Consider the following 26,006-nt stretch of genomic DNA (forward strand, 5'->3'; position numbering starts at 1 on the left):
CCAGTTGGCAAAGTTGTTGGCAAAGCTGTTAAGGGAGTATTGTTATGGAGCATTGGGATTTGGTGGACAAAGTAACTAAGCCGATAAATTGGCAATTCCAGGGAAACTTAAATTGCCAAATCTTGAGTCTTTTCGGGTTATATCATTTGGTATAATTTGTTTAATCATTTCCTTTAAAGCAATCATTAATGCAAAACTTTCTCATTAACATCACCTTTTCCAATTTTATAATGTAGATAAACAAACATTTTTTGTTTCTTTTAGTTGAAAAAAGAAAAATAAAAAGATGCTATTTTTTTTGGATGCTTTGTAACTTTTCTTTTATTTGTAATAAAAATTTGGTGTTTAATACAATTAATTAATTTTAGATTATAACACAGGTAAAAAGTTTTATATAAAAATTATGTAAATAACAAATAAAACTTTAGTTGAAATAAAAAAAATTGAGATAAATTGAGAAGCAATGCATTTAAATAATAGTGTACTATTTTAAAATATAGTAAATAAAAATTTTAAATGTTTTAATATAATTAAATATAAAAATATAAAACATTTTAGTATAATTTAATATAAAAATAATTATATTAAGAATGTTATTAAATTATATAATTTAATAATAATCTTATTAAAATTTAATATCCATATCTAAAAGAAATTTAACCAAACACAATAATACTATTACAATTCTATTTCATTACATTCAACCAAATAATTAAATTATTGATTACAGTTTTATTTCATTACAGCTCTATTCAATTACAATCCTATTTCATTCGAGTGGACGAGACGTGCCCTAAAAGACATTTCTTCATTTATATTTTGAAAATTTATTGAAACTTTATATTTATCTTACTGTGGAAGAAATGGATGATGTTTTAGGTGGATATCAAACCTAGACCTGCTGCTGAGCACATCTAGTAATTAAATTAAATATTCATCATTTTTATAATAAAGGTTTTGAAAAGTTAATCCTTTCATGATCTCTTATTTCCATTGTGAAACTACAAAGATATACATGCAACTCTTCTGTGATGTTTTTTTTTTTTCCTTAATGAAGTTCATTTTTCTGTTAATCTATGTTATTGCATTGTATCAATGCATTCCTCTTAATCCATGACTTGGGCCATTTCTCATTTATATTTGAACGGTCGACCATCTACTATTTACTCTTCTCATCTAATGCAAAGTACAGCAAAGCATTGGAAGTTTTCTAGAGTTTTCTCAGACAGAAGCATCCATCATCAAGCCATTATTATCTCAACAAGAAACAAAGGAAACAGAGGTACCCTACAGCATTGTAATATTGGGTCCAACACAACAAACAAGCATGCGTAGTAAAGATGGGACCCCTTTCAGGACACAAATGTAAAACCCGGCCCATTTAAAGCAAACCGACTTTTGTCAAGTGTAAGCTTTAGCTGTCCAGCAACTTACAAGGTTTGAGTCCACACCTTCAGCCAGTCCCACATAATAATATGATGGTAAAGAAACTGGTGGCCACAGATCCAATGGCAAATCTAGGCAGCAGAAACCGATGCCAGTGTCGGGTATATAAAAGATGATCTTTACTTAGTAAACTTTTTCAAATATACAAAGAGAAAAAGAAAATGGTGCATCATAATTTAATACTTTTATGACAAACAGGCAGGCCCCCGTCAACAGCACATTTCACCGGTTAACTTTTAATTTACTTTCCAGAAATCTCTAATCTGGCAAAGTCATTATGAGCAAGTATTTAACAAACCTTTATATGCAAAAGGCACTTACGTTATTACCCAAGAGTATGTGTATTGAATCAATTACTGTGGTAAACTGATGGTCGAACGTGGAACGCCATCTACCACCACCCAGCATCATTCGGAGGAGAAACTCAATTCATCGATAGCTACGGACGATTCTGTGTTGATCACATTAACAGTTTCTTTCTTTTCAGTCGGATCTTTGGTTACATTTTCTTCTTTTGCTTCTGCTGCAGTTATACACTCCTGGAATCTGAAACAACTTGTGAGATGGTCGTTTGTTATTCCCGCCACTTGCATGAAAGAGTAGATGACTGTCGGCCCCACGCTTCGGAAACCTCTTCTTACGAGATCTTTGCTTATGACATCTGCTTTTGGGGTCTTAACTGGAACCTGACGAGGGTATCTGAATCTGCTAACTATAGGCTTGTGGTTCACAAAACTCCAAATATACTGGTCGAACGAACCAAACTCATCTATAACCTGGCATCACCAAAACCTACAAAAGGTCAATTGCAATGATGGAAAGTACTTACTTCAGTGACAAGAGCTAAAGGTTGGCAATGGAAAGTAATTAATCCATATGAATGACTTGGGACTTACCAACTATGCGAGCTGCATCTAATGGAGGGGGAATATTAAGTCTTGTCATTAAAATAACACTAATATGTCATCAAATTGTACATCCTAGTCATGTGGTATTTTTGTTCCATATGATTCAGAGAGGGTTTAGGACCACTATTTAGCTGCTTTTTATCTAACCTAATAAAATAAGTGATCACTAAGCACCTTTTATTTTTGTTTAACTACTTGCTAGAACAAGAAAGAACAAAGTAAGCGGTCCTAATATTGAGTGTAACGGTCAATTGAATGAATTTTGCATCAAGAAATATGTGTGTAGCATAAGGCCAGAAGTGTGATTTATCTTTCAAGATAGCATTGAATTATATCTTCCATTGTTAACCAACTCTTTTGTCATATTCTATCTGGTATGCAGCACTATTACTAATTTATTCTACTTACATGTGATTCACGGAGCGCTACCTTTCATGCCAACCAAGGTAAAAAGTAATGGTTAAAAGAAGAATGAGATGATCTACCTTAGATATTTGGCGTGCATTCTCGACAATAACTCGCAGCTTTAGTTCTGATAACAAAGAACTTGCCACGCTACCATGTGCTATTAACTTCTTCTCATTCAATTTTGATACAGCAACAGGATCAAAATCTATAAAAACTTCTCTGAATAAAACATAACAGTTCAGCAATGAGTCTGCTTATTCAATGGAGTAAATTGAACTTACAAGGAAACAGTACCTAAATATGTGCCTTTTGCTTAGGATAGCAGACCATGTAAGTTCAGATAACGAACCCGATAGTACAAGCAGCTCAAACAGTTTCCTGCATATGGACAACAATATCAAACGAAATTTTATTGTTAGAGAGAGAGCCCTTTTGATAAGAAAACAGACGGATGAGACCACGTACCTGTCATCATGTACAGGAACTCCCCACTCTTCATCATGGAAAGCAGCATAACTTGGATCTGATACCGAAAAAACAAAAATAAGTACACAGAAAACATGCGATAAGAGGAACCAAAGGATCAACGAAACCAAAGTGGAATGCTTTCATTAAATGAAATAGAACTCCCTCCATGGATTAGAGATGACTTGAAAACAATAGTCTGTTAGACAGTCTCTCACTTAGAATGTAATGCCTGAACCTCTGAAAGTGCAACTAATTCGCATTTATCCTATTACTGCCATATAATGTATTTGGTGATAACCATACAAAACTGAAAAATGTAAAGTAAATGGATAGTTCAAAGGCACTGTTTTACTTTTGCATGGGTCAAGAACTTGAGATGCCACCTATGGTTCATTTGGATAAATTCTGAACCCTCCTGGCGCTCTATAACTATACTACTTGAATAACCTAATACTGCAGCTGGGATTTGAGAACATGAAAAGTGTGAATTATACAATGTATTGCTTTGTTCTTGGTGCAGAACCAAATAAATTATATCCTATTCCGTATGCCCATGGCCGTGGCCATCCCAAATAATTCTTTTGTTTATGACAGTAAGAAGGTATGTGCAGGGGAATTTGCCTAACATGATACTTAGAGGAGCTTCTGCAGCTATAACTACAATTCAAAGCAGTCTTGGGAAGAAGATGTTAACAGAATTTCTAATCAATCATGGAATGACACTGAGAACTTAGAGGACATGGGAACACACCTGTACTTGGTGTCACCCATGCGCATCTCTTCTTAGGATGTGAACTATTAGATGACAAATCCAAACTGTCATCAGAAACAACACTTTTCGGCTTTGATGCATATGGCTTCCTCCTACTTCCTAAACTATCGCAACGATTTAACCTACCAGTTGATGCTCGACTTTGAAATGAATCTGTGGAAGCATCCGATGAACATGAGGCATTTAGCGATAAACTAGAATGTAATAGGCGCTCATGGCGGCGTAGCACTGAAGGAACACTCAGAGAATGAGTTTTTGGAGAAAGAGAATTAACAGTTGATGATGGAAGTGCTTTTTTCTCCTCTACTACAGTCACCTCAACGGAAGACTTTTCAACCTTCTTCGAAGACTTTGAAGCTGGTTTTCTAGCACTCAACGAACCAGCTTTGTTTCCGGCAGGTCCTAGTACAGGCCTTGCCTCAGAATCGGTCACATTCATCGACCTCAATCTTGGAGCACCAGACATAGGTTAAGAAATCTATCAAATCAACACTAATTATTAAGGGATCTCAGTTTTTTCTTTTGAAACCCTCAAAACAGTCCAAAGTTCACTCACTTTATCAGCTCTTTAGCTCATTCCAATCCTCAACATTGTCAATCCAACCTCAATTATCAGAACTCACTAATAAAATCCAAAAAACAATCACATTCCTCATAAAGGAAAAGGTTAAACAACTTCATCAAACCCTTCAGCGCCAACAATTGCATAATATTTTGAGCTTACAGTACACACATTTATCCCTTGAGAGCTTCCCAAGCAGATCTTAGCTTTTCACCCTACAAGAAGTCCTACAAAGTTAAAAACAAGGTCTTCAAATCAGCATGAAAACACAAAAGAACGAATACCCAAACCAAAGTTAAACAAAAATGAGATCACTTTTTTAAGAAGTAGAAGCTAAAGGTTCATACTTTAAACTTAAAAAAATTAGAAAAGAAAAAGGAAAAAAAAATGGGATCACGTTGTATATTCATTTAAAGCATTCGAATTTAGCTTAAAAGAAAACAGAGATTCTATTCTGCATTGTGGAAACGAGAGATAAAGTTATTCTGTTACCTCAAAAGAAAAGTGCTGTCAAACTGTGTCGTTTCCAGTCACTCTCTCAAGGAAGAAAAAAAGCCAACACATCTGCAAGCATCTCCATACTTTCTTCTTTCTTTTTCTCGAATAAATGCAGGAAAGTGACCGAGAAAATTTGATTGGAAACTTAAAAAAAAAAGCGTTCGATCTACGAGGACTGGATTACCGTCTCAAAATTACTATATTAATAGCGTAGACAGAGAAGTAACGAACCAATGAATGGAGGATAAAGAAAAGTGAAGATTGGCCTTTTGCTTGCTGTATTTTATATGAGAGTGACCGGTTCTATATATAGGTTAATGAAGGTTTGGTGTACCAAATAAGCATAGGATAGGGGGATCAACTTATTTTTTAATGTCTGCTACTGGATTTCATTTTATGAGAAAAAATGCCATTAAAATAACAAAAAATGATTAACTTGCTCGATATAAGTTATACAACTCAACTTAGGGGACCATCCTCCACGACAATAATTATATGTAGTGTGCCCGTGGTAATGGAATCTGTTCCAAGTTTAGCAGCACAACGAGAAGGAAGAACAAAGAATTGTAAGGTGAACTGTAATTGAATTTGACTTTGGTTTGATTTGAAATTTTTTGGTTCTGGCTTTTTACTTTTACATTCCAAGTTGAGATTTCATCCTATGACAATGACCAATGGAAACCCAGTTTTTTTTTTCTTCTGGGTCCAGTTGGGTTACCAAGAAATTCAATGGTTGTTAATTCTAAGCGTGGCCCACGCAGCTAACTCTTAATTGAGTTTTTCATGCGTCTGGGCTAAAATTAAGCGAATGGTTTCAGCTTCATTTAGGCCTCTGCTAAGCAATTAATCGCAGAAACGTGGTTTAGGGTTTTCAGCACAAAGATCAATTTAAGGAACTTGCTCAATACGTTGCCTGTTGGAAAGAAGAAAAGCTTGCTGTCACCAGGTATCGTGTTTGCACCACCATTTCCACAATAGGTATGTTTACAAAGTATTAACCTCTGCCTAAATCCGATTTTAGCGCTTGAAGGGAGATGTGTATTAACCAGTCCAATTTCCCCAAATGACAATATCTCATCTAAGAAAGAAAAAGCAATTAATATTTAGGTGAGTAATCTACTGTTTTGTCCAACTTCTTTAAGTTGGGTCCAATATTTTATTATCTTTATGGTGTGGGGTTCAAGAATAAAAATAGAATTTAAAACCAAGTAATCTTCTAATGCGAAAAGTTTAATTTACTGATCCACTTACTCTTGAATTTTTTTAAGTACATATATGGATTATTATCTGATAGTGGATATATGCAGCATTTCAGCTGTAGTGGATATGAAAGTGGGAATCATCAACCGAGAAACAAGGGGGTAGAAATGAATCAAGTTTTCTTACCCAACACTTTTAAATAGCTATAGAGTAAACTATAATTTACATGGGGTAGGCCGTAGGCATTTGACCTAGTGCAGGAACGGGAATGTTTTTGTCATATTCTATTGACAAATATACTTTTTATATTGTACAACAGAAGAAAAGTTAGGATTAAAGTTAAAGAAGTGAAAGGAAGATTTAGAGATGAAACTTGAAAAGCAAAAGCGAAAGCAAGGAAATGCAACACAAATCCCTTCCTTGCTATTAATCAAGTAAAGGAGCTGAAAAAGAGAGATTTCATTCTTCGAACTTGAAAATCATAAATTCAGTCATTGGTCTCAAGACTCTCAACTCATACTAGAGAGGGCAGAGTATCAAATCTTAAGAGACTTATTTGACATGGGATGGGGTGGTGGAGAAGGCAAAGTATCTCAAGACTCAAATCCCTATCTTTCTTTGTTTGAACACTTCAAATAGTGCAAATGTTTATGGATTCTTTTTCTCACTCCCATAATTTTACGTTCCGCGTCAGCTTTCATTGAAAGCTAAACCAAACTTACATTGCAAACAAACCCAACCTCCCTCCAACCAAGCCTACAAATTAACAGTGTACATAAAACTTTCAAGGTCCTACAACCCTTCCCTAAGATATAATCTATATCACCGGCTACCTCATATGTAAGCATCTGAATCTGATCTCCATGTAAGCATGCTTCAAAAATCTCAATTTCAAGTTGACAAACTATTTGTTACGGGATAGTTTGCCATGTTCCTTCTGATAAACTCTCACTAGCTAATATTAGGGGCTTCCTAGTTCCTATCAAGAAGAATGGCTTCTTAAGAACAAGAACTCAATTAATCATTTAGCTGAAAAATCAGTCATTTCTCCTTAAACCTACGACTCTGAAACACCTACTAGAAATTAACTTCATTCATCTTGACATAGATTTGAGTTGTACAAGCAAGTGACAGAATAACAGCAGCAGTAGCTTTCCTTACCTCACAGCACACGGAATAATGAAGTATCAATCTAAAAGCTTAAAAAAACCCCATCTCAGCCATGCAAGAGAAACATTGGATTCATTCAAAAACAAAATATTTGGCATATCCTCAAGAATCCAAGGTATATATAGACGGAAAAAAAATCATGTCAATGTGCCTGTCTGAGTATTGTCTAACAGATAAAGGCAACCAAATTGCTGTATTCTGATCCATTGATGCAGAAAAATCACATGATACGAAAATGACATCTGCATAGATCCCCATCATCCACATATTAGTAAATATTCCAAAGTGTATAAGTAGGCAACGCTAAGCAATTTATTTTTGCAGTTCATGCATATGTTAAGCAACAATATTCACTACAGCAATAATCTATAAGCCCTACTTGTCTCTCCTACTGATTGCATAAGTATATATTACTACTGTTCATGACCAATCATTATATCTGGCCTCAACTATTTTCTTGAAATTGAATATTTGTTTTAAAAATCTAAACTGAAGGTATAGATGTACTGACATGATTTGTAATTTAAAGCTATTACCGATAAGCAGATTAAGTAGAAATGACATACCCTAGCAAGCCCCTGCCTTGCCATGTTCTAGGAGTCAATGATAGATTAAGCAATGCTCCTTGTCTCATGATTATGACAGGTACGGGATGACCCTGATTAGCCTGAGCTTCAGAAGCAAGTCGTTGTAGCAAACTATCTCCAGCTTTCACATTACCAAATTTCACAATCTGGTCTCCAAGTTGTAAACCATCCTCAGCTGCCGGAGATGCATCAGCTATTTCATCAACCATTGCAAAGGGCATACTAGAAATCATATCCACATCATTCGCACTCGAAGAATCCCTCAAAACAAGGTTTTGCAAGGACGCTGATGCACCAGCATTGGCAACTGATGCATTTTGATTCGTTTCAACACCTATCGGATTGGTAAATAGGTAATTTTAAACTTCCATTAGAAAACATAAGGTAATTGGAAGATCATAGCAGAAAATCATTTATCTAAACAAATGGTGCAAGAAATTGAGCTACTAACCTGAATCTTTAGGAGTTGACGTGAGTTTTGCTGAATGCAAAACTTGAATATTAACATCAATTTTTTCTGTAATTTCCTGGTGATCATTTTTCAGTTCTGCTCAAATTAAATGAAAAAAAAAGTTTATTAATAATAATATACTTAAGACAAACCTTCCTCAAATGCACAACTCTACCATCCTAACAAATATGAAAATAATGAAATGAAGCCTACCAGCAAGACGATGCCGTTGTGCTCGAACAACAGGGATGTCAATATCAGCACGAGGAAACCCTGAAAATACAGAAACCCTAATTTCAAGAAAGAGAAAAGATTGAAACTTTCAATCCTAAAAACGAAATTGAAGTAAATAAAAAAAGATGGATATCCAAATAAAGAGAAAAGGAAAATACTTCGGAATCGACGAGGTTGCCAGAGAGACCAGGACCCCCAGGTTGACAAAGCTGTTCAATTATGGCGTTCATCTCAGCCTCCATTGCACTTCTCTTGTCCATCAGCTTCATCGTCTCCGATTTCAGATTTGCCCCTACCATTCTTAAGCGTAGTTCTGTAGGTTTTAGAACTAACTTGGCGGAAAAGAAAATAGGGTTTGTGGGGTTTTCATTTTCTGGGAAAAAACCACTGTATATATCGTGAGGACTTGCAAGACGAAGGCACGTGATTCAGGCAATTTGGGCTGATATTAAATTGATTGGGCTTAGGATTATTTTCCCAACGTCCGGTGGCAATGCAATAAGCCGAATCAAGGACTAGACCCATAAAGTGAAAGCACGGACTTCAGATGACATGAGATGCCCTTTAAAATGATGTCAATTGTCAATGCCATCCGTCATTTGCACGAGCTGATGATTCATTACCAAATCTCAATTCATGTCGAAACATGGTTTGTGCCTGTTAAGGATTTAACCACAAGAAATTGTTTCTTCGATGCAATCTACTTGTGTCTCTGCAGCCATCTCAATCAGTTTCTCATTCTTTTTCTTTGAACTTCTTTGTTATTCATTAAGTAACGTTGTTCGTCTACGCTTAGATTTTACTTACCACTTGCTTCTTTGTGTTCTCCTAAGAGCCAAGTTCGTGGCACACACTCTCGCTGGCGTCACTCTTGGCCATACTCAGCCTTCTAATATAAAAAAATTTCTGTTTTAATTTATGTTATATGAATTCGAGTGTGAGTGTTGAATATGAGTATGTATCTGACACAATATTATTAATTTTTCTAAATTAATTCATGTATTAGGAAAATCTTAAAAGTCGTATCTCTATATCCGTGTGTCAAATACAAGTGTTGGATATAAATACTTCATAAAAATTAAAAAGTCTAAACACCATAAACTTTGAGTGCCTTTGGTTTATATTGAAATCTTAGAAGGGGTATTTATCTTTCTTAGAAAGCTGTCAACTTTGAATGTTTGGAGATACAAGTTCTGTTCTTAAAAACCATTGACCTTTGACTGTGGATTGATTCTTTAAAGGGCTTTAAAAAGTTTTATGTGCCTGCCATTGGTTGACGAGTGTAGGCGCAATTCTGAAATAAAAGGAGCAAGAATTAGCTAACTACGTTGGTCAGCTTTTAGTACGTATGTTATAAGATGACCCTAGTTAGATCCTTGGATTCGCTTTTTCCATTGGTTAATTTTGGTTCGTACAAGCATTATCCTTGCATTTTTTGTTAAACCATCCTTTCTTTTAACAGTTATTAGTAAGGATGATTAATCTTTAATTTTACGTTGCTGCAGAGGCTTCAAATATTGCTTCCTGGTACAACGATATTCTACATATAAACATCTCGACAGTAGAGCAATGGAAGGAGTTGAAGATGAGATCTTATATGGGTGTTGCTGCAACATCTGTAGATTCCCCTTATCTCATCCATTTGTGCTACAAACCCCCAAGTGGACCTATTAAAGCTAAGTTATCACTAGTTGGAAAAGGATCAACTCTTGACAGGTAATTTCACATATACTTACATAAACATATTCTAACAAGAAGATACATTTATAATCAGTTACTTTAGGAAACAAAACAAGGATAGAGATTAGATGCCTGCCTTTTTTCTTTTCAAGTTCATACTGCTTGTCTTAAATGTTGTTCGTGGTGGCCACAATATCAAGACCGGACTTGGTTGCTCGACTGAGAACATGAAAACTGACACGGAAGGTTCTGCAGCACTTCTTGGTACAGCAAAAGTCCTCGGGCAAATCAAACCCCCAGGAGCAGCTTTTCTTTATTATGTTTTTATTTATTCTTTCATTTGCATGTTCTTTTCCAATTTCCGCACTGGATCTTTTATTGTTGCATCTTGTGAAAACATGACACGTGAGACCTGGAGATATTATCAAAGCCTTTTTTCTCCTAAACCTTCCCAATTTCGAGCACACCAATTGGTAGCCTGGCATTGAATAACTTATCTTCTTTTCTGTGTTAGTTTACTACAATAGAGTATCTGCACTTAAATCTTCTTCATCATAGTGGCTGAGCTCTTTCCTGTTCACTTGTTTCAATTACATATGTGCAGAGAACAAGTTGTGGTGGGAGACATGAGGGTTATCATCATTCAAGCTATGCTACAGTATATGCTTATAGAAAAAATAGCTCTGTAATTGATTTATAAAATGCTTATAACAAATCAGCAAACTTTAGGGATAATAAGACAATATTTGATATTAAGAAAGGGAGATTTTGCCTTTGAAAAAAAGTGTTCTTACTTTTTTGTGATGATAGTTGTTATTTAAACTACCATTAGATCCAACATCTTTAAGTTAAGCGTAGTTGGATCATCACACCTAATCTAGAGATTGATCACTCACCAACTTTATAAACACCAAATCTCATATATTTAAATGAACCTCTCTTCTTTTTTTCTTTTTTTTTCTAGTAATAATTTTAGAAGTTATTGCGTTTGGGTTTTGATCATCATAATGTGCATGAACAGATCCAGTCCTTTCATGTCTATTCTTTGGGTTTAATGAGCTTATAACTTAAATACCCTTTTTCTTTATATTAAACACATAAATAAATAAATAAATAATGAAAATAGTAATAAATTAATTATGATCTTATTATTTGATAGGGAAAAATGTGAAAATGGGATTTATAATTTATTAGTTTATGCCAATTATTATAATATAAAAAGGGAAAATGTATCAGAATCAATCATACACGTTTTAGAGGTCTAAATAAATTTGCTTTTCTGGATAAATCTGATAGATATTAAGAGTTATTTAGGTAGATAATTTATATGGTGTTTTTTTAATTTTGATATTAAATAAATTGATTCATTTTAAAAAAATGGAGTAATTTAGTCCTTTTAAAATTCGAGAGTGAGCAATCATGAACAATTAATCACGGTGTTCACTACTTTATCGAGTTATCATACTTTTGGTTGGTATAATAGCCCTTAATATTTATATATTCTATTAATTTTATCCTAATTCTAAAAAAAAGTTAACAAGCTTAGCCTTCACTATTTACATATTCTGTCAATTTAATCCTGATTCTAAATTTGTTGATATCCAATGAGCACTTTGTTGAATTTTTATAATCGATACTAGTGGCGAAGCCAGAACAATTTTTTAGAGGGGGCCGAATGAAATTTTAATTTTTTATAGTCTATATCTTTATAATTTTTAAAGGATTAAATCAAATTTTTTAATTTTAAGGGGGGCAAAGTGAAATTTTATCTTTACTAATTTAAAATTTTAAAAAATTTTAAAGAGCCTAAATAATAATTTTTCATTTTAGGGGAGGCTGGGGCCCTGCTAGCCCTCCTAACTTCGCCTCTGATCGATACCAAAATGATAGAATTTGAAAGTATTGAAGGTTAAATTTGTTATTATATCAATTAAAACGTAGAATAAATTAATGAAAAAGTAAACTTTTTAATTGTCTTACTTTCAAAATTGATAGGGGTTAAATTACTTTTTTAGAGGGGTCAATTTGACCAATATCGAAATTAAGAGGGACCAGTGAGGGTTTTTACCAATTATTTATTATTCTCATTTATGAGAAATAAAAAATGGGCTCATCAATCTGAAAATTCTTCCTTTGTCAATAATAATAATTTATTCATGTTTTCATTTCTAGGAATAGCTGAAAATTAGACTGACACAAACACGAAGAACATATGTAAACCCTATGGCTCCAAACTGTCACCGTCAAGGTCACCTGATGAAGATCAAGACCGTACATCGAAAATCAGAGAATTTAAATCAGACGGTTGGTGACTAGGGAAGGAAGGGTCCCTCTATAAACGTATAGTTTCTGACTGCTCTCTCTCCGCAGGGCTTTCGTCTCGTGCTTACCAACGAACCACCCTTTTTCTTCTCTTTGTCCCTAACTTTCTCTTCATTTCTTCCCTCACAAACAAGAAAATTCAACTCAGTAAAGTAAGGTTTTTTTGTTTCTTCTTTTTAATTCCTTTGGAAAGTGGGAATCTGGGAAACGGATCTAGATCCGGACAGAAACCATGGCGGGTCATAGGTTTGACGTCGCATGGATATTCTCTTTGGTAGCTCTCTTCTTCCTTCGAGCCCATTGTTTCTACCTCCCTGGTGTTGCTCCTGAAGATTTCAAAAAGGTCAGTTTCATCAGATGCATGCATGGGACATGCATGTAAGTTAATGTTGGCATTATCGTGTGCTTTGGATCTTTGGGTTGACTTGGATTTTCCGTTCTGTTATTGGGTTTTGTTTAGATCTGTGTTTTATGATCTCTAGAATTAATAGGTGTTTCGGTTTAATGAATTTGGATACGATGATTCTTTGGAAATTAAGTCTGTTAAGTTTCAAGCTTTTATTTTTTTCCTTAGTTCTATATGGTCAATTTGGCTTAACATTTGAAGATTATTTATGAAATTTAAATGTTGATTAAAGCTTACTGAATCTGTCATTCCCAATTATCAGTCTACGGGATCTTTGCTTTAACCAACTTGTCTCTGTATTTATGCAGGGAGATCCATTGTTGGTGAAAGTGAATAAGCTGACTTCAACTAAAACTCAACTTCCTTATTCCTATTATTTCCTACCCTTTTGTCAGCCTGAGCATATAGTTGACAGTGCAGAGAATCTTGGGGAAGTCCTCCGTGGTGATCGTATTGAAAACTCTCCTTATGTGGTGCGTTTGGACTCTAAGATCACTTCTTTATATCTCTTTTCTGGGCCTTGTTTTTTCAGTGATTGAGAGGGATTATTTGTTTACAGTTTAAAATGAGAGAACCACAAATGTGCAATATTGTATGTCGTAAAATTCTTGATAAAAAAGCTGCAAAGGCTTTCAAGGAGAAGATCAACGATGAGTATCGAGTTAACATGTGAGGATCTCATTCTTGATAATCTTATTTGTAGTTTCCCCTTTCTTCTTTTAGTAAGTGATATCTATGATATGTTTGCAACAGGATTTTGGATAACCTTCCATTGGTTGTTCCTATAAGAAGGCCTGATCAGGAAAATGCTGTAGTGTATCAGTATGGATATCATGTTGGTCTCAGAGGACAGTATGCTGGGGTAAGTGCTAGATTGTTTGACATCTATTTAGAACTTTTTTTTTTGTTATTATCATTTTTGCCATTTGATGATGCAAGCACTGCTGGTTTGGTTTCCTTACTTGTAGAGCAAGGAAGAAAAACACTTTATCCACAATCACTTGACTTTTACAGTCAAATATCACAAGGATCCATTGTCAGGCTCTGCAAGGATTGTTGGATTTGAGGTCAAACCATTCAGGTTAAAAAATTTCATTCTCTATGATAGAGGCATATCTGTTACCCTCTATTACCACTGGTTTTATTTTGTACATTTCTTACCGAACCAATTTCATGAATGTACAATGCGAGGCATATCTGTTACCCTCTCTTACCATTAGTTTTATTTTGTACATTTCTAACCGAACCAATTTCATGAATGTACAATGCAGTGTTAAACATGAACACGAAGGTGAGTGGAATGAGAAGACCCGTCTGACAACCTGTGACCCCCATGCAAAACGTGCTGTTACTAGTTCTGAATCTCCTCAAGAGGTTGAAGAAAAAAAGGAGATCATATTTACATATGATGTTGAGTTCCAGGTCGGCCTTGTGTCTCTCTTTGTAAAATAAGAATACCATGTAGTTTGGCTAATCAACAAACTAATTGTTATCATCTTGCAGGAAAGTGATATAAAGTGGGCATCCCGATGGGATACCTATCTTCTAATGGCTGATGACCAGATCCATTGGTTCTCAATTGTTAATTCATTGATGATCATACTTTTCCTCTCAGGGATGGTGGCTATGATCATGCTTCGTACTCTTTATCGGGATATCTCCAAGTATAACCAACTCGAAACCCAAGAAGAAGCCCAGGATGAGACAGGGTGGAAGCTGGTCCATGGGGATGTTTTCAGGCCTCCAGCCAATTCTGACTTACTCTGTGTGTATGTGGGAACAGGGGTTCAATTTTTTGGTATGATTCTTGTTATGATGATCTTTGCTCTCCTTGGCTTTCTGTCCCCCTCAAATAGAGGTGGGTTAATGACAGCCATGCTCCTACTCTGGGTCTTCATGGGCCTGTTTGCTGGATATTCCTCAGCTCGTCTCTATAAGCTGTTCAAGGGAACAGAATGGAAGAAAATTACACTCAAAACAGCATTTATGTTCCCTGCAACTGTATTTGCCATTTTCTTTGTCTTGAATGCTCTGATATGGGGCCAGAAATCTTCGGGAGCGGTGCCATTTGGAACCATGTTTGCATTGGTATTGTTGTGGTTTGGAATCTCAGTACCACTCGTTTTTGTGGGTAGTTATTTTGGTTTTAAGAAGCCAGCAACTGAGGATCCAGTGAAAACTAATAAAATCCCAAGGCAAATTCCAGAACAGGCTTGGTACATGAACCCAGCCTTCTCCATCCTAATTGGGGGTATACTTCCATTCGGGGCTGTTTTCATTGAGCTCTTTTTCATCCTCACTTCAATATGGTTGCATCAGTTCTATTACATATTTGGCTTCCTCTTCATTGTCTTTGTCATTCTTATTATCACTTGTGCCGAGATCACAGTCGTACTCTGCTACTTCCAGCTATGCAGTGAGGATTACCTATGGTGGTGGAGATCATACTTGACTTCGGGTTCTTCAGCATTTTACTTATTCCACTATGCTGCCTTCTACTTCTTTACAAAGCTTGAGATCACAAAGGCAGTATCTGGGGTTTTATACTTTGGGTATATGTTGATAATATCTTACTCGTTCTTCGTGCTAACTGGTACAATTGGTTTCTATGCTTGCTTCTGGTTCACTAGGCTCATCTACTCATCTGTGAAGATTGATTGATCTGATATTGCAACTTGAAGATTTAGTTTGTTTCATTACAAGGATGTTCAGATTACACAAAACAGAGGAAATCGGCGAATTACCGTTTGGGGTTCAGTTTTGAATCTATGATCATAGAAATTGTTAATTATCTTAGCCGCCTCCATACAGGTTCTATGGTGGTTGCTGGCTATGTTTACTTGTTAATTGGTTCCATTACTATTTTGTATAAGACCCTTGAGAGATTGTTGAGAAATCTCTTCTAGAATTGAAGGATCCATGTATTTACACGCATAATAGTCCTTGCAATTCTGTGAAGAATGAATTCCAAATTTGTGTCCTTTAAGGATAATAAAAGAAATTATCAATTCATACGTCTAAACTGTCTGCTAACCTTTTATTTTTTGGTCGATGTCTTCTAGGATTCAGACAAATCCAATTTGGATAATACAAACTAATTGGAACATTAAGTGATAAAAACATGGGAAATCAAGGAAATGCAGAATCAGAACAGAACCAAAAAAAAAAAAGGGAGTATTTCATGCCAGGCTTCAGGATGTATAACAGCTGGAATCAAACAATTGGCTTATTGTTATTGTGTGAAATTGCTTCACCGAGGGTGGATTCCGAGTTGACAGCTCCTGAGAAACTTGTTGCATACTTGGTCGAGATTGTGGAGTGGCATGTAGGCATAGAGATGCAAGTTTTACAACGAAGACCACTTCCGATGCTATTTTTTCCCTAGGAGATGGAAGACGCTGGTCTAACAGAGCCTTCAGTAGTAACTGATTGAAGGGTGCTGATGATGAAAATGATGGTGTGAGTGAAGAAACTGATGATGACAGGAAAGATACCATATCCCCAGGATGCCTTCCCATAAGCGTTTCCAGTGTCACCACTCCAAAGCTAAATACATCACATTTTTCAATCACTTGCATGGTGTAAGCAAGCTCTACAAAACAAAAAGCGAGATCAAGTGCATGGTTATGATTTCAGCTCGTGTTTAACAATTCACTTTATCAACAATTGTAGCTTAAAAAAAGAAAACAAAGCATACCTGGAGCAATGTAACCAAAAGTGCCTCTAAATGAGGTCCAATTGGATGAATCAGGCTTTAGAAGCCGGGCATTGCCAAAGTCTGCAACATGAGCCTCATTGTCTGAATCTAGCAGAATGTTCTTGCTTGAAATGTCACGATGGACAATAGGAGGGGAGCAGTCATGGTGCATATAGGCCACAGCATTAGCCATGCCTTTGACAACATTTACCCTCTTAATCCAATCAAATTCCATTGCTTGTTCATTAATCCTCAGTATCTTCTCCAGGCTTCCCCCTTCCAAGAACTCGTATACCAAAATCAAGTGTTGGGGATGGGAACAGAAACCATGAAGTTTCAGAATATTGCGATGGCGTATTTCAGTCAAGGCCCGAATCTCACTGTTGAAAGCTTTCTGATCTCCCACCCCACCTTCTGGAAGTGGGTGAAGTTTTTTCACAGCAACAATTTGACCATCAGACAATTGTGTCTTGTAAACACTTCCATATCCCCCAACTCCAATGCAGTATTTGGAGTCAAATTCTTCAGTTGCTTCAACTATGATTTTATACATCATTTTCCCATCATAGTTACAAACTGAAAACAGATTATCACTTGCTACTACCCTTGGTGTGTTCTCGGTATTCCTTTCTCTTCGTTTTGAAGAAGAAAGAATCCCAAAGACAACAAATACAAGAAGCAGTGTGAATAAAATAGGGACTACAGTTGCAATCACAATTTTGCTATTCTTTTTCCGATCAACATTACTGCTTAATTTGGAAGAACATACTTCCAAACCTGTGATATTGCCGCGCAAGCCTTTGTTGTTTCTGAAAGCCTCAAATGAAGCCTCTCGAAAGGCCTTGTTGTCTGGAAGAGGACCCTCCAACTGATTGTCGGATACATCAACAGATGTTACGCTTAACATATCATCAAAAGTTGAGGGAATAAAACCGAAAAGCTTATTGTGAGAGAAGTTCAGCTTTTCTAAAGATTTCAAGTTCCCAACTACCTTCGGTATTTTACCCATCAGAAAATTCTGACTGAGATCAAGAATTTGAAGAAAAGACAAGCTGCCAACCTCAGAAGGAATTCCTCCACTCAATCTATTGACACTCAAATTCAGTTCCAAGAGATTTTCACACTGCCTCAACCATATTGGAATGGAGCCATTTAAGTTGTTTGCCGCCAAGTTAAGATGAACAAGACTAGATAGGATTCCAATTTCAGGAGGAATACTTCCTGAAAGATGATTATCACTCAGCATTAGGCTGAGCAACAATTTTAGCTCTCCTAGTTCCTTTGGAATGCCTCCAGTTAGATGATTTAAAGAAAGGTCACATACTCGTAGCTGAGTTGCCTTTCCAAGTTCTGAGGGTATTTCTCCAGAGAGATTATTGTTAGAGATCCTTAGGCTTGTTAGATTGTGGCACTGACCCCATTTTGATGATAGCTCACCAATCAATTTATTTCCACTCAGATCAAGATAGTCCAAGTTCGGGTATATGCCGAATTCTTCAGATACATTCCCGATAAGTTGATTGTGTTCAAGCCGAACTCTGCATAAGCTGGTACAGTTCTTCAAACTCTTGGGGATTGGACCTGTGAAATAATTGTCATGGGCAGTAAAACTTTCCAGTACTCCGCCAAGGCACACCTGTTGTGGTAAATGGCCAATCAAGAAGTTTTCAGAGACTTCAAAAGCTTTCAAACTTGTAAGATTGTTCATCTCTGCTGGAATGAAACCACTGAGACTGTTGCCGAACAGTAGTAGCTCATCAAGGGATAGGAGTTTACCCAATTCCCAAGGAATCGAGCCCTGTAACTTATTGCAATGCAGGAATAGTTCAATGAGATTTGTCAAGTTTCCAATACTAGAAGGAATAAATCCTGATAGTGTATTAAGCTGAAGGTAAAGATATGACAATTTTTTCAAGTTTCCTATAGAAGCAGGGATTAAACCCGAGAGATTTGCGTGTGACAATTCAAGGTCAATGAGAGATCTCATTTCTCCGATCTGTTGAGGAATCGAACCATGAAAGTTGTTAGCAAAAAGGTAAAGACAATATACTTTGGTCAGGTTTCCTATAGAAGCAGGAATTTCACCAGTAAGACTATTATTGGACAAATTAATCACTTCAAGGGGACCCAGCATTCCAATTTCTTTTGGTATGGACCCCGAAATTTTATTGCTATGAAGGCGAAGAACAGATAAGTTGCTTAAGTTTCCAATAGAGGGAGGGAGAGAACCGACCAGATTATTGACAGAGAGTGCAAGTTTATACAGGGACTTCAACATTCCAATTTGTTGAGGTATAGAACCATTGAGCATGTTTTTTTGTAAGTGGAGAAAAGACAGGTCTGTCAGGTTTCCTATGGAAGGAGGGATCGAACCTGTTAGGATGTTTCTTTCCAGATGAAGCTCTGAAATAGACCTTAGCTTTCCTATTTCAAAGGGAATATACCCAGGAAGATTATTGGAAGACAAGTCCAGGTATGTTAATCTAGATAGATTACCAACACCTGATGGGATGGTTCAGCTGAGATAATTGGAGCTGAGATCAATAACATTAAGTTTGGGGAAAGAAGAGAAGCTAAAACCATAGAGTTCACCTTTTAAACCGAAATTTGAAAGGTTTAACTGGTTGACCCTTCTAGACTTGTCACAAATGATCCCAGTCCAGTTACAGTGGCCATTTCCATCCCAAGAAGAGAGGGAGGATTGACTTTGATTATCAAGACTAGCCTTCCATTTTAGAAGAGCATTCGGTTCCTTCTGTCTTGTTGATGCTTCTCTAAAAGTTCCCGAAACAGAATCAAAGACATGGAAAGAAGAAACCAAAAGCAGGCTGAAGAAGAAGACCCTGAATGATGAAAAGGCTAGTTTGTTGATAAAAAATAGCATAGCTTAAATCTGTAAGGGCAAGTATTGGTTACTCTCAACTTTAAAGGAAACTAGTGGCTCAGACGGTGATTATAAAGATAGACTAAGTATTACATTTATAGCTAACGTACTTTTGTGTTCCGCGTATCTTCGTGTTTATTGGGGTTGAAAAGTATGCTGGTGGCCAAGTGTTTCGTATTGTTAAGTATGATTCTATTTCAGTTAAATTTGAGAAATAATTTTCTAGTTAAACTTTGTTTATTTGTTTCAACTAGGTTCTTTGTTTTTGAATTTTCAGGATTTAGTTTTTATTTCTATATTTTATACTATTTGTTTTTTCTACGAATGCAAAAACTCGCCACCTGCTAATTATTGATGTTTCATACGAATGCAATTATTTGTGTTAGTATAAACATTATATCCTCCAAAATATCGCATAGCAGAATCCACTGCTATCTTCTTTTCTTAATTTATATCTCTCAATCAACAGTTTGGAGGAACATGTTTTCTCACCTCAAATTCTGTAGAGCCCCACCACAAACAGTACAAGTATTTGGGAAAGAGTTTAGTTGATGAAACAATACCAGATGATAAAGTTTGTGTGAAGACTGCAAAATCAAATGGAGGATTATTATAATTTTCATTAACTGGGCACTTTTCATTAAGAACAGAATCTCGCATGCCCTTCCATATGTCGTAACCTTTCATCTGCTGATTCCCACAGTAGTTGCAATCACTACCAATATCCTTACAAGCGTTGTGCCAGCACTATCATTTCGCTCTACAGCTACCAGGTACCAGAATGCCCCTACTATCTGAATCATCCATCCAACAAAAACAGATATCAAAACATGATTCTACAAGTAAGCTTCTTTGCCGAAGGACAGGGTTCAGACAGCATCAAAAGCAACAGGGAGGAGAATAATTGACAAGTTTAACTAGTGAAATAAAGACACAAAGCTTATATGACTGCAAAGCATATATAATAGCAAATAGCATGCAGCTCCAGCCCATGCAGTTTCAGCAAAGACACAAAGCTTACATGACTGCAAAGCATATATAATAGCAAATAGTATGCAGGTCCAGCCCATGCAGTTTCAGCAAAGACACCTGCCGTTCTTTTCATTTCTGATGTCAAAGGTAGAACTCTAAGAAAAATAGGGATGTACTGCAGCAAGACAACAAAATACAACGCCTGTTTTGTTGCTAGCACTGCTGAACCATTGGAACTAAATATAATTATCAATTTAAAAAAATAAAAAAATATACATAATTGATTACAATTATCAATTTCAATATATACTGAAGTATATTTTACAAACTATTATAACTATTTAAGTAAAAGTTCGGACTAAAATTATTTACATTATCAATTATTAATTTTAGTAAATACCAGCAAATATTGAGTGCAATGATAAAACATATAAAAAGAAATTAAATCATTAAAAATTTAAAAATATCTTAACTGAGTGAAAACACCCCACCAAAAATTATATAAACCCAACATTATATATGATTCTAATCCAAGTCACGTTAGGAACGTTGACATGAAGACTTTAATCACTTTTCAACACAATTACCAACAAAATACAAACATAAGATTCATTAATCCAACACATTAATTATAAAAATCCTTATAATTAATTATTTTAATTAAAGTTAATCCAAAACCATGAAAATATTTTTAACTTTGAAAATGCTTATTACTATAATACCATAAGACTTTGGGCAAGAATACAAGTGAGCAAGAGGCAAGAATTGTTTACAGACCGAAAAAAAAACCGTCAAAGTGAAAGCACAGATAAATATATAATCAATCAAGAGATTAAAAATATATATCTAACATAAAAGTGAAGCAAATGGCAGAAAACTGTCAGTATGCTAACCATTTATTTTTTGGTCGATGTCTTGTAGGATTCAGACAAATCCAATTGAGACTTGGATAATACAAACTAATTGGAACATTAAGTGATAAAAACATGGGAAAGCAAGAAAATGAAGAATCAGAACAGAACAAAAAAAAAAAAGAGGAGTATTTCATGCCAGGCTTCAGGATGTATAACAGCTGGAATCAAACAGTTGGCTTATTGTTATTGTGTGAAACTGCTTCACCAAGGGTGGATTCTGAGTTGACAGCTCCTGAGAAACTTGTTGCATACTTGGTCGAGATTGTGGGGTGGCATGTATGCAAGTTTTACAACGGAGACCACTTCCGCTGCTATTTGTTCCCTAGGAGATGGAAGACGCTGGTCTAACATATCCTTCAGTAGTAAATGATTGAAGGTTGCTGATTATGAACATGATGGTATGAGTGAAGAAACTGCTGATGAAAGGAAAGATACCATATCCCCAGGATGCCTTCCCATAAGTGTTTCCAGTGTCACCACTCCAAAACTAAAGACATCGCATTTTTCATTCACTTGCATGGTGTAAGCAAGCTCTACAAAACAAAAAGCGAGCTCAAGTGCATGGTTATGACTCCAGCTTCTGTTTAACAATTGACTTTATCTAAGTTCAGAATAATTGTAGCTTAAGAAATGAAAACAAAGCATACCTGGAGCCGTGTAACCAAAAGTGCCTTTAAATGAGGTCCAATTGGATGAATCAGGCCTAAGAAGCCGGGCAGCGCCAAAGTCTGCAACATGAGCCTCATAGTCTGAATCTAGCAGAATGTTCTTGCTTGAAATGTCACGATGGACCATAGGAGGGAAGCAGTCATGGTGCATATAGGCCACAGCATTAGCCATGCCTTTAACAACATTTACCCTCTTAATCCAATCAAACTCCATTGTTTGTTCATCAATCCTCAGTATCTTCTCCAGGCTTCCCCCTTCCAAGAACTCGTATACCAAAATCAAGTGTTGGGGATGGGAACAGAAGCCATAAAGTTTCAGAATATTGCAATGGCTTAGTTCAGTCAAGGCCCGAATCTCATTGTTGAAAGCTTTCTGATCTCCCACCCCACCTTCTGGAAGTGGGTGAAGTTTTTTCACAGCAACAATTTGACCATCAGACAATTCTGCCTTGTAAACAGTTCCATATCCCCCAACTCCAATGCAGTATTTGGAGTCAAATTCTTCAGTTGCTTCAACTATGTTTTCATACATTTTCTCATCATAGTTGCAAATTTCAAACAGAGAATCACTTGCTACTACCCTTGGTGTGTTCTCGGTATTCCTTTCTCTTCGTTTTGAAGAAGAAAGAATCCCAAAGACAACAAATACAATAAGCACTGTGAATAAGATAGGGACTACAGTTGCAATCACAATTTTGCTATTCTTTTTCCGATCAACATTACTGCTTAATTTTGAAGAACATACTTCCAAACCTGTGATATTGCCGCACAAGCCTTTGTTGTTTCTGAAAGCCTCAAATGAAGCCTCTCGAAAGGCCTTGTTGTCTGGAAGAGGACCCTCCAACTGATTGTCGGATACATCAACAGATGTTAAGCTTAACATATCATCAAAAGTTGAGGGAATAAAACCGAAGAGCTTATTGTGAGAGAGGTTCAGCTTTTCTAAAGATTTCAAGTTCCCAACTACCTTCGGTATTTTACCTATCAGAAAATTCTGACTGAGATCAAGAATTTGAAGAAAAGACAAGCTGCCAACCTCAGAAGGAATTCCTCCACTCAATCTATTGACACTCAAATTCAGTTCCAAGAGATTTTCACACTGCCTCAACCATATTGGAATGAAGCCATTTAACTTGTTTGCCGCCAAGTTAAGATGAACAAGACTAGATAGGATTCCAATTTCACGAGGAATACTTCCTGAAAGATGATTATCATTCAGCATTAGGCTGAACAACAATTTTAGCTCTCCTAGTTCCTTTGGAATGCCGCCAGTTAGATGATTTAAAGAAAGGTCACATACTCGTAGCTGAGTTGCCTTTCCAAGTTCTGAGGGTATTTCACCAGAGAGATTATTGTTAGAGATCCTTAGGCTTGTTAGATTGTGGCACTGACCCCATTTTGATGATAGCTCACCAATCAATTTATTTCCACTCAGATCAAGATAGTCCAAGTTCGGGTATATGCCGAATTCTTCAGATACATTCCCGATAAGTTGATTGTGTTCAAGCCGAACTCTGCATAAGCTGGTACAGTTCTTCAAACTCTTGGGGATTGGACCTGTGAAATAATTGTCATGGGCAGTAAAACTTTCCAGTACTCCCCCAAGGCACACCTGTTGTGGTAAATGGCCAATTAAGAAGTTTTCAGAGACTTCAAAAGCTTTCAAATTTGTAAGATTGTTCATCTCTGCTGGAATGAAACCACTGAGACTGTTGCCGAACAGTAGTAGCTCATCAAGGGATAGGAGTTTACCTAATTCCCAAGGAATCGAGCCCTGTAACTTATTGCAATGCAGGAATAGTTCAATGAGATTTGTCAAGTTTCCAATACTAGAAGGAATAAATCCTGATAGTGTATTAAGCTGAAGGTAAAGATATGACAATTTTTTCAAGTTTCCTATAGAAGCAGGGATTAAACCCGAGAGATTTGCGTGTGACAATTCAAGGTCAATGAGAGATCTCATTTCTCCGATCTGTTGAGGAATCGAACCATGAAAGTTGTTAGCAAAAAGGTAAAGACAATATACTTTGGTCAGGTTTCCTATAGAAGCAGGAATTTCACCAGTAAGACTATTATTGGACAAATTAATCACTTCAAGGGGACCCAGCATTCCAATTTCTTTTGGTATGGACCCCGAAATTTTATTGTTATGAAGGCGAAGAACAGATAAGTTGCTTAAGTTTCCAATAGAGGGAGGGAGAGAACCGACCAGATTATTGTCAGAGAGTGCAAGTTTATACAGGGACTTCATCATTCCAATTTGTTGAGGTATAGAACCATTGAACATGTTTTTTTGTAAGTAGAGAAAAGACAGGTCTGTCAGGTTTCCTATGGAAGGAGGGATCGAACCTGTTAGGATGTTTCTTTCCAGATAAAGCTCTGAAATAGACCTTAGCTTTCCTATTCCCAAGGGAATATACCCAGAAATATTATTGGAAGACAAGTCCAGGTATGTTAACCTAGATAGATTACCAACACCTGATGGGATGGTTCCCCTGAGATAATTGGAGCTGAGATCAATAACATTAAGTTTGGGGAAAGAAGAGAAGCTAAAACCATAGAGTTCACCTTTTAAACCGAAATTTGAAAGGTTTAACTGGTTGACCCTTCTAGACTTGTCACAAATGATCCCAGTCCAGTTACAGTGGCCATTTCCATCCCAAGAAGAGAGGGAGGATTGACTTTGATTATCAAGACTAGCCTTCCATTTTAGAAGAGCATTCGATTCCTTCAGTCTTGTTGATGCTTCTTCTCTAAAAGTTCCTGAAACAGAATCAACGTAATGGAAAGAAGAAACCAAAAGCAGGCTGAAGAAGAAGACCCTGAATGATGAAGAGGTAGCATAGCTTAAAATTTTAAGGGCAAGTATTGGTTACACCCAACTTTAAAGGGAAACAAGTGGGTCAGACTGGTTATAAAGCTAGACTAAGTATTACATTTATAGGGTTTTTTACTTAAATAATTTTTAAAAAAATTAAATATGAAAATTGTTTTTTTTATGCGCGCCCAAACACCCTTTTTATATTAATTTTTTTTAGTTTAAATAAAATATTATTATTTTATTTTTATTAAAAGTATTTAAATATAAATATACAGGTCAAAATAATGTGAACGGGTTAAAATACGAGTTAAAAATATCCGAGACTCGTCGCTTTTGACAAGTAGGCGCAACTACCTCAGTTTGCCCCACACGAAAATATTTTTTGTTATTAATTATTATTTATAAATTGTTTATGTTTAGTGTTTATGGTTTTAAGTTAATATTTTGTAAGAATGTAAATTTTTTTGTTTTTTATAATTATTTTAAAATTAATTTGTCAATAATTTAGTGTTATGTTATAAATTGTTTTGTTTTGTAATTATTCTAAAATTAATTTATTAATAATTTAAGATTATATTATAAATTGTTGTGTTTAGTTTAGTATTTGTTGAGTTTTTAGTAATGTAAAATTATTTTGTTAAATATTTTGTTAGTAATTTATTATAAATTATTGTGTTTTGTGAGTTTTTAATAAGGTAAATTTAAAAAAAAATTATAGTTATTTTGCTCAACCATTCGCGATTGTGAGATAGGCTTCATCAATCGCGTCTACCAGATAGGCACCACCTACCCCCATATTATTTTCGTATATTTACACGGATCATATATTGATTTAGGAAAAAAATACAAGCAGTGACGCTTATGAGAAAGGTGTCACCCATAAAATAATAATTTTTAAAAAAAATAAAAAAAAAATAATTTTAATATAAAAAAATGGT

The 26,006-nt window shown here is 35.8% G+C and overlaps 5 protein-coding genes and 1 pseudogene across 6 annotated transcripts; 2 read left to right on the forward strand and 4 right to left on the reverse strand.

The window, feature by feature from the left end:
* Positions 1 to 1,548: 1,548 nt before the first annotated feature.
* On the reverse strand, positions 1,549 to 5,209 carry LOC121229252 (probable GMP synthase [glutamine-hydrolyzing]). 2 transcript variants are annotated; one of them, XM_041112981.1, is made up of 6 exons: positions 5,057 to 5,209; positions 3,982 to 4,779; positions 3,228 to 3,285; positions 3,057 to 3,140; positions 2,840 to 2,981; positions 1,549 to 2,222 (listed from the first exon to the last, which is right to left on the reverse strand). In XM_041112981.1, exons 2-6 carry the CDS (start codon positions 4,466 to 4,468, stop codon positions 1,854 to 1,856), a joined length of 1,140 nt encoding a protein of 379 aa, XP_040968915.1. In that variant the 5' UTR covers positions 4,469 to 4,779; positions 5,057 to 5,209; the 3' UTR covers positions 1,549 to 1,853. The 2 variants fall into 2 exon arrangements, with proteins under 2 accessions (XP_040968915.1, XP_040968914.1); XM_041112980.1 differs by having other exon boundaries at positions 3,982 to 4,791.
* A 2,128-nt stretch (positions 5,210 to 7,337) lies between these two features.
* On the reverse strand, positions 7,338 to 9,003 carry LOC107906888 (26S proteasome non-ATPase regulatory subunit 9). The gene is made up of 5 exons (XM_041112982.1): positions 8,864 to 9,003; positions 8,684 to 8,745; positions 8,471 to 8,566; positions 7,999 to 8,353; positions 7,338 to 7,674 (listed from the first exon to the last, which is right to left on the reverse strand). Exons 1-5 carry the CDS (start codon positions 9,001 to 9,003, stop codon positions 7,653 to 7,655), a joined length of 675 nt encoding a protein of 224 aa, XP_040968916.1. The 3' UTR covers positions 7,338 to 7,652.
* Positions 9,004 to 9,869: 866 nt separating this feature from the next.
* On the forward strand, positions 9,870 to 11,316 carry LOC121229253 (putative leucine aminopeptidase 1). Its single transcript, XM_041112983.1, has 3 exons — positions 9,870 to 10,111; positions 10,210 to 10,420; positions 10,989 to 11,316. The coding sequence occupies exons 1-3, from the start codon at positions 10,063 to 10,065 to the stop codon at positions 11,071 to 11,073; spliced, it is 345 nt and encodes a 114-aa protein (XP_040968917.1). The 5' UTR covers positions 9,870 to 10,062; the 3' UTR covers positions 11,074 to 11,316.
* Positions 11,317 to 12,559: 1,243 nt separating this feature from the next.
* LOC121229254 (transmembrane 9 superfamily member 10) lies at positions 12,560 to 16,134 on the forward strand. The gene is made up of 7 exons (XM_041112984.1): positions 12,560 to 13,049; positions 13,421 to 13,585; positions 13,672 to 13,781; positions 13,866 to 13,974; positions 14,081 to 14,193; positions 14,384 to 14,534; positions 14,616 to 16,134. Exons 1-7 carry the CDS (start codon positions 12,939 to 12,941, stop codon positions 15,771 to 15,773), a joined length of 1,917 nt encoding a protein of 638 aa, XP_040968918.1. The 5' UTR covers positions 12,560 to 12,938; the 3' UTR covers positions 15,774 to 16,134.
* A 128-nt stretch (positions 16,135 to 16,262) lies between these two features.
* On the reverse strand, positions 16,263 to 20,798 carry LOC107902810 (MDIS1-interacting receptor like kinase 2-like; annotated as a pseudogene).
* A 734-nt stretch (positions 20,799 to 21,532) lies between these two features.
* LOC107960820 (MDIS1-interacting receptor like kinase 2) lies at positions 21,533 to 25,131 on the reverse strand. The gene is made up of 2 exons (XM_016897092.2): positions 22,227 to 25,131; positions 21,533 to 22,112 (listed from the first exon to the last, which is right to left on the reverse strand). The coding sequence occupies exons 1-2, from the start codon at positions 24,532 to 24,534 to the stop codon at positions 21,964 to 21,966; spliced, it is 2,457 nt and encodes an 818-aa protein (XP_016752581.2). The 5' UTR covers positions 24,535 to 25,131; the 3' UTR covers positions 21,533 to 21,963.
* Positions 25,132 to 26,006: the final 875 nt, after the last annotated feature.

This window comes from Gossypium hirsutum, chromosome A05 (assembly GCF_007990345.1).
Source record: "Gossypium hirsutum isolate 1008001.06 chromosome A05, Gossypium_hirsutum_v2.1, whole genome shotgun sequence".
Lineage (NCBI taxonomy): Eukaryota > Viridiplantae > Streptophyta > Magnoliopsida > Malvales > Malvaceae > Gossypium > Gossypium hirsutum.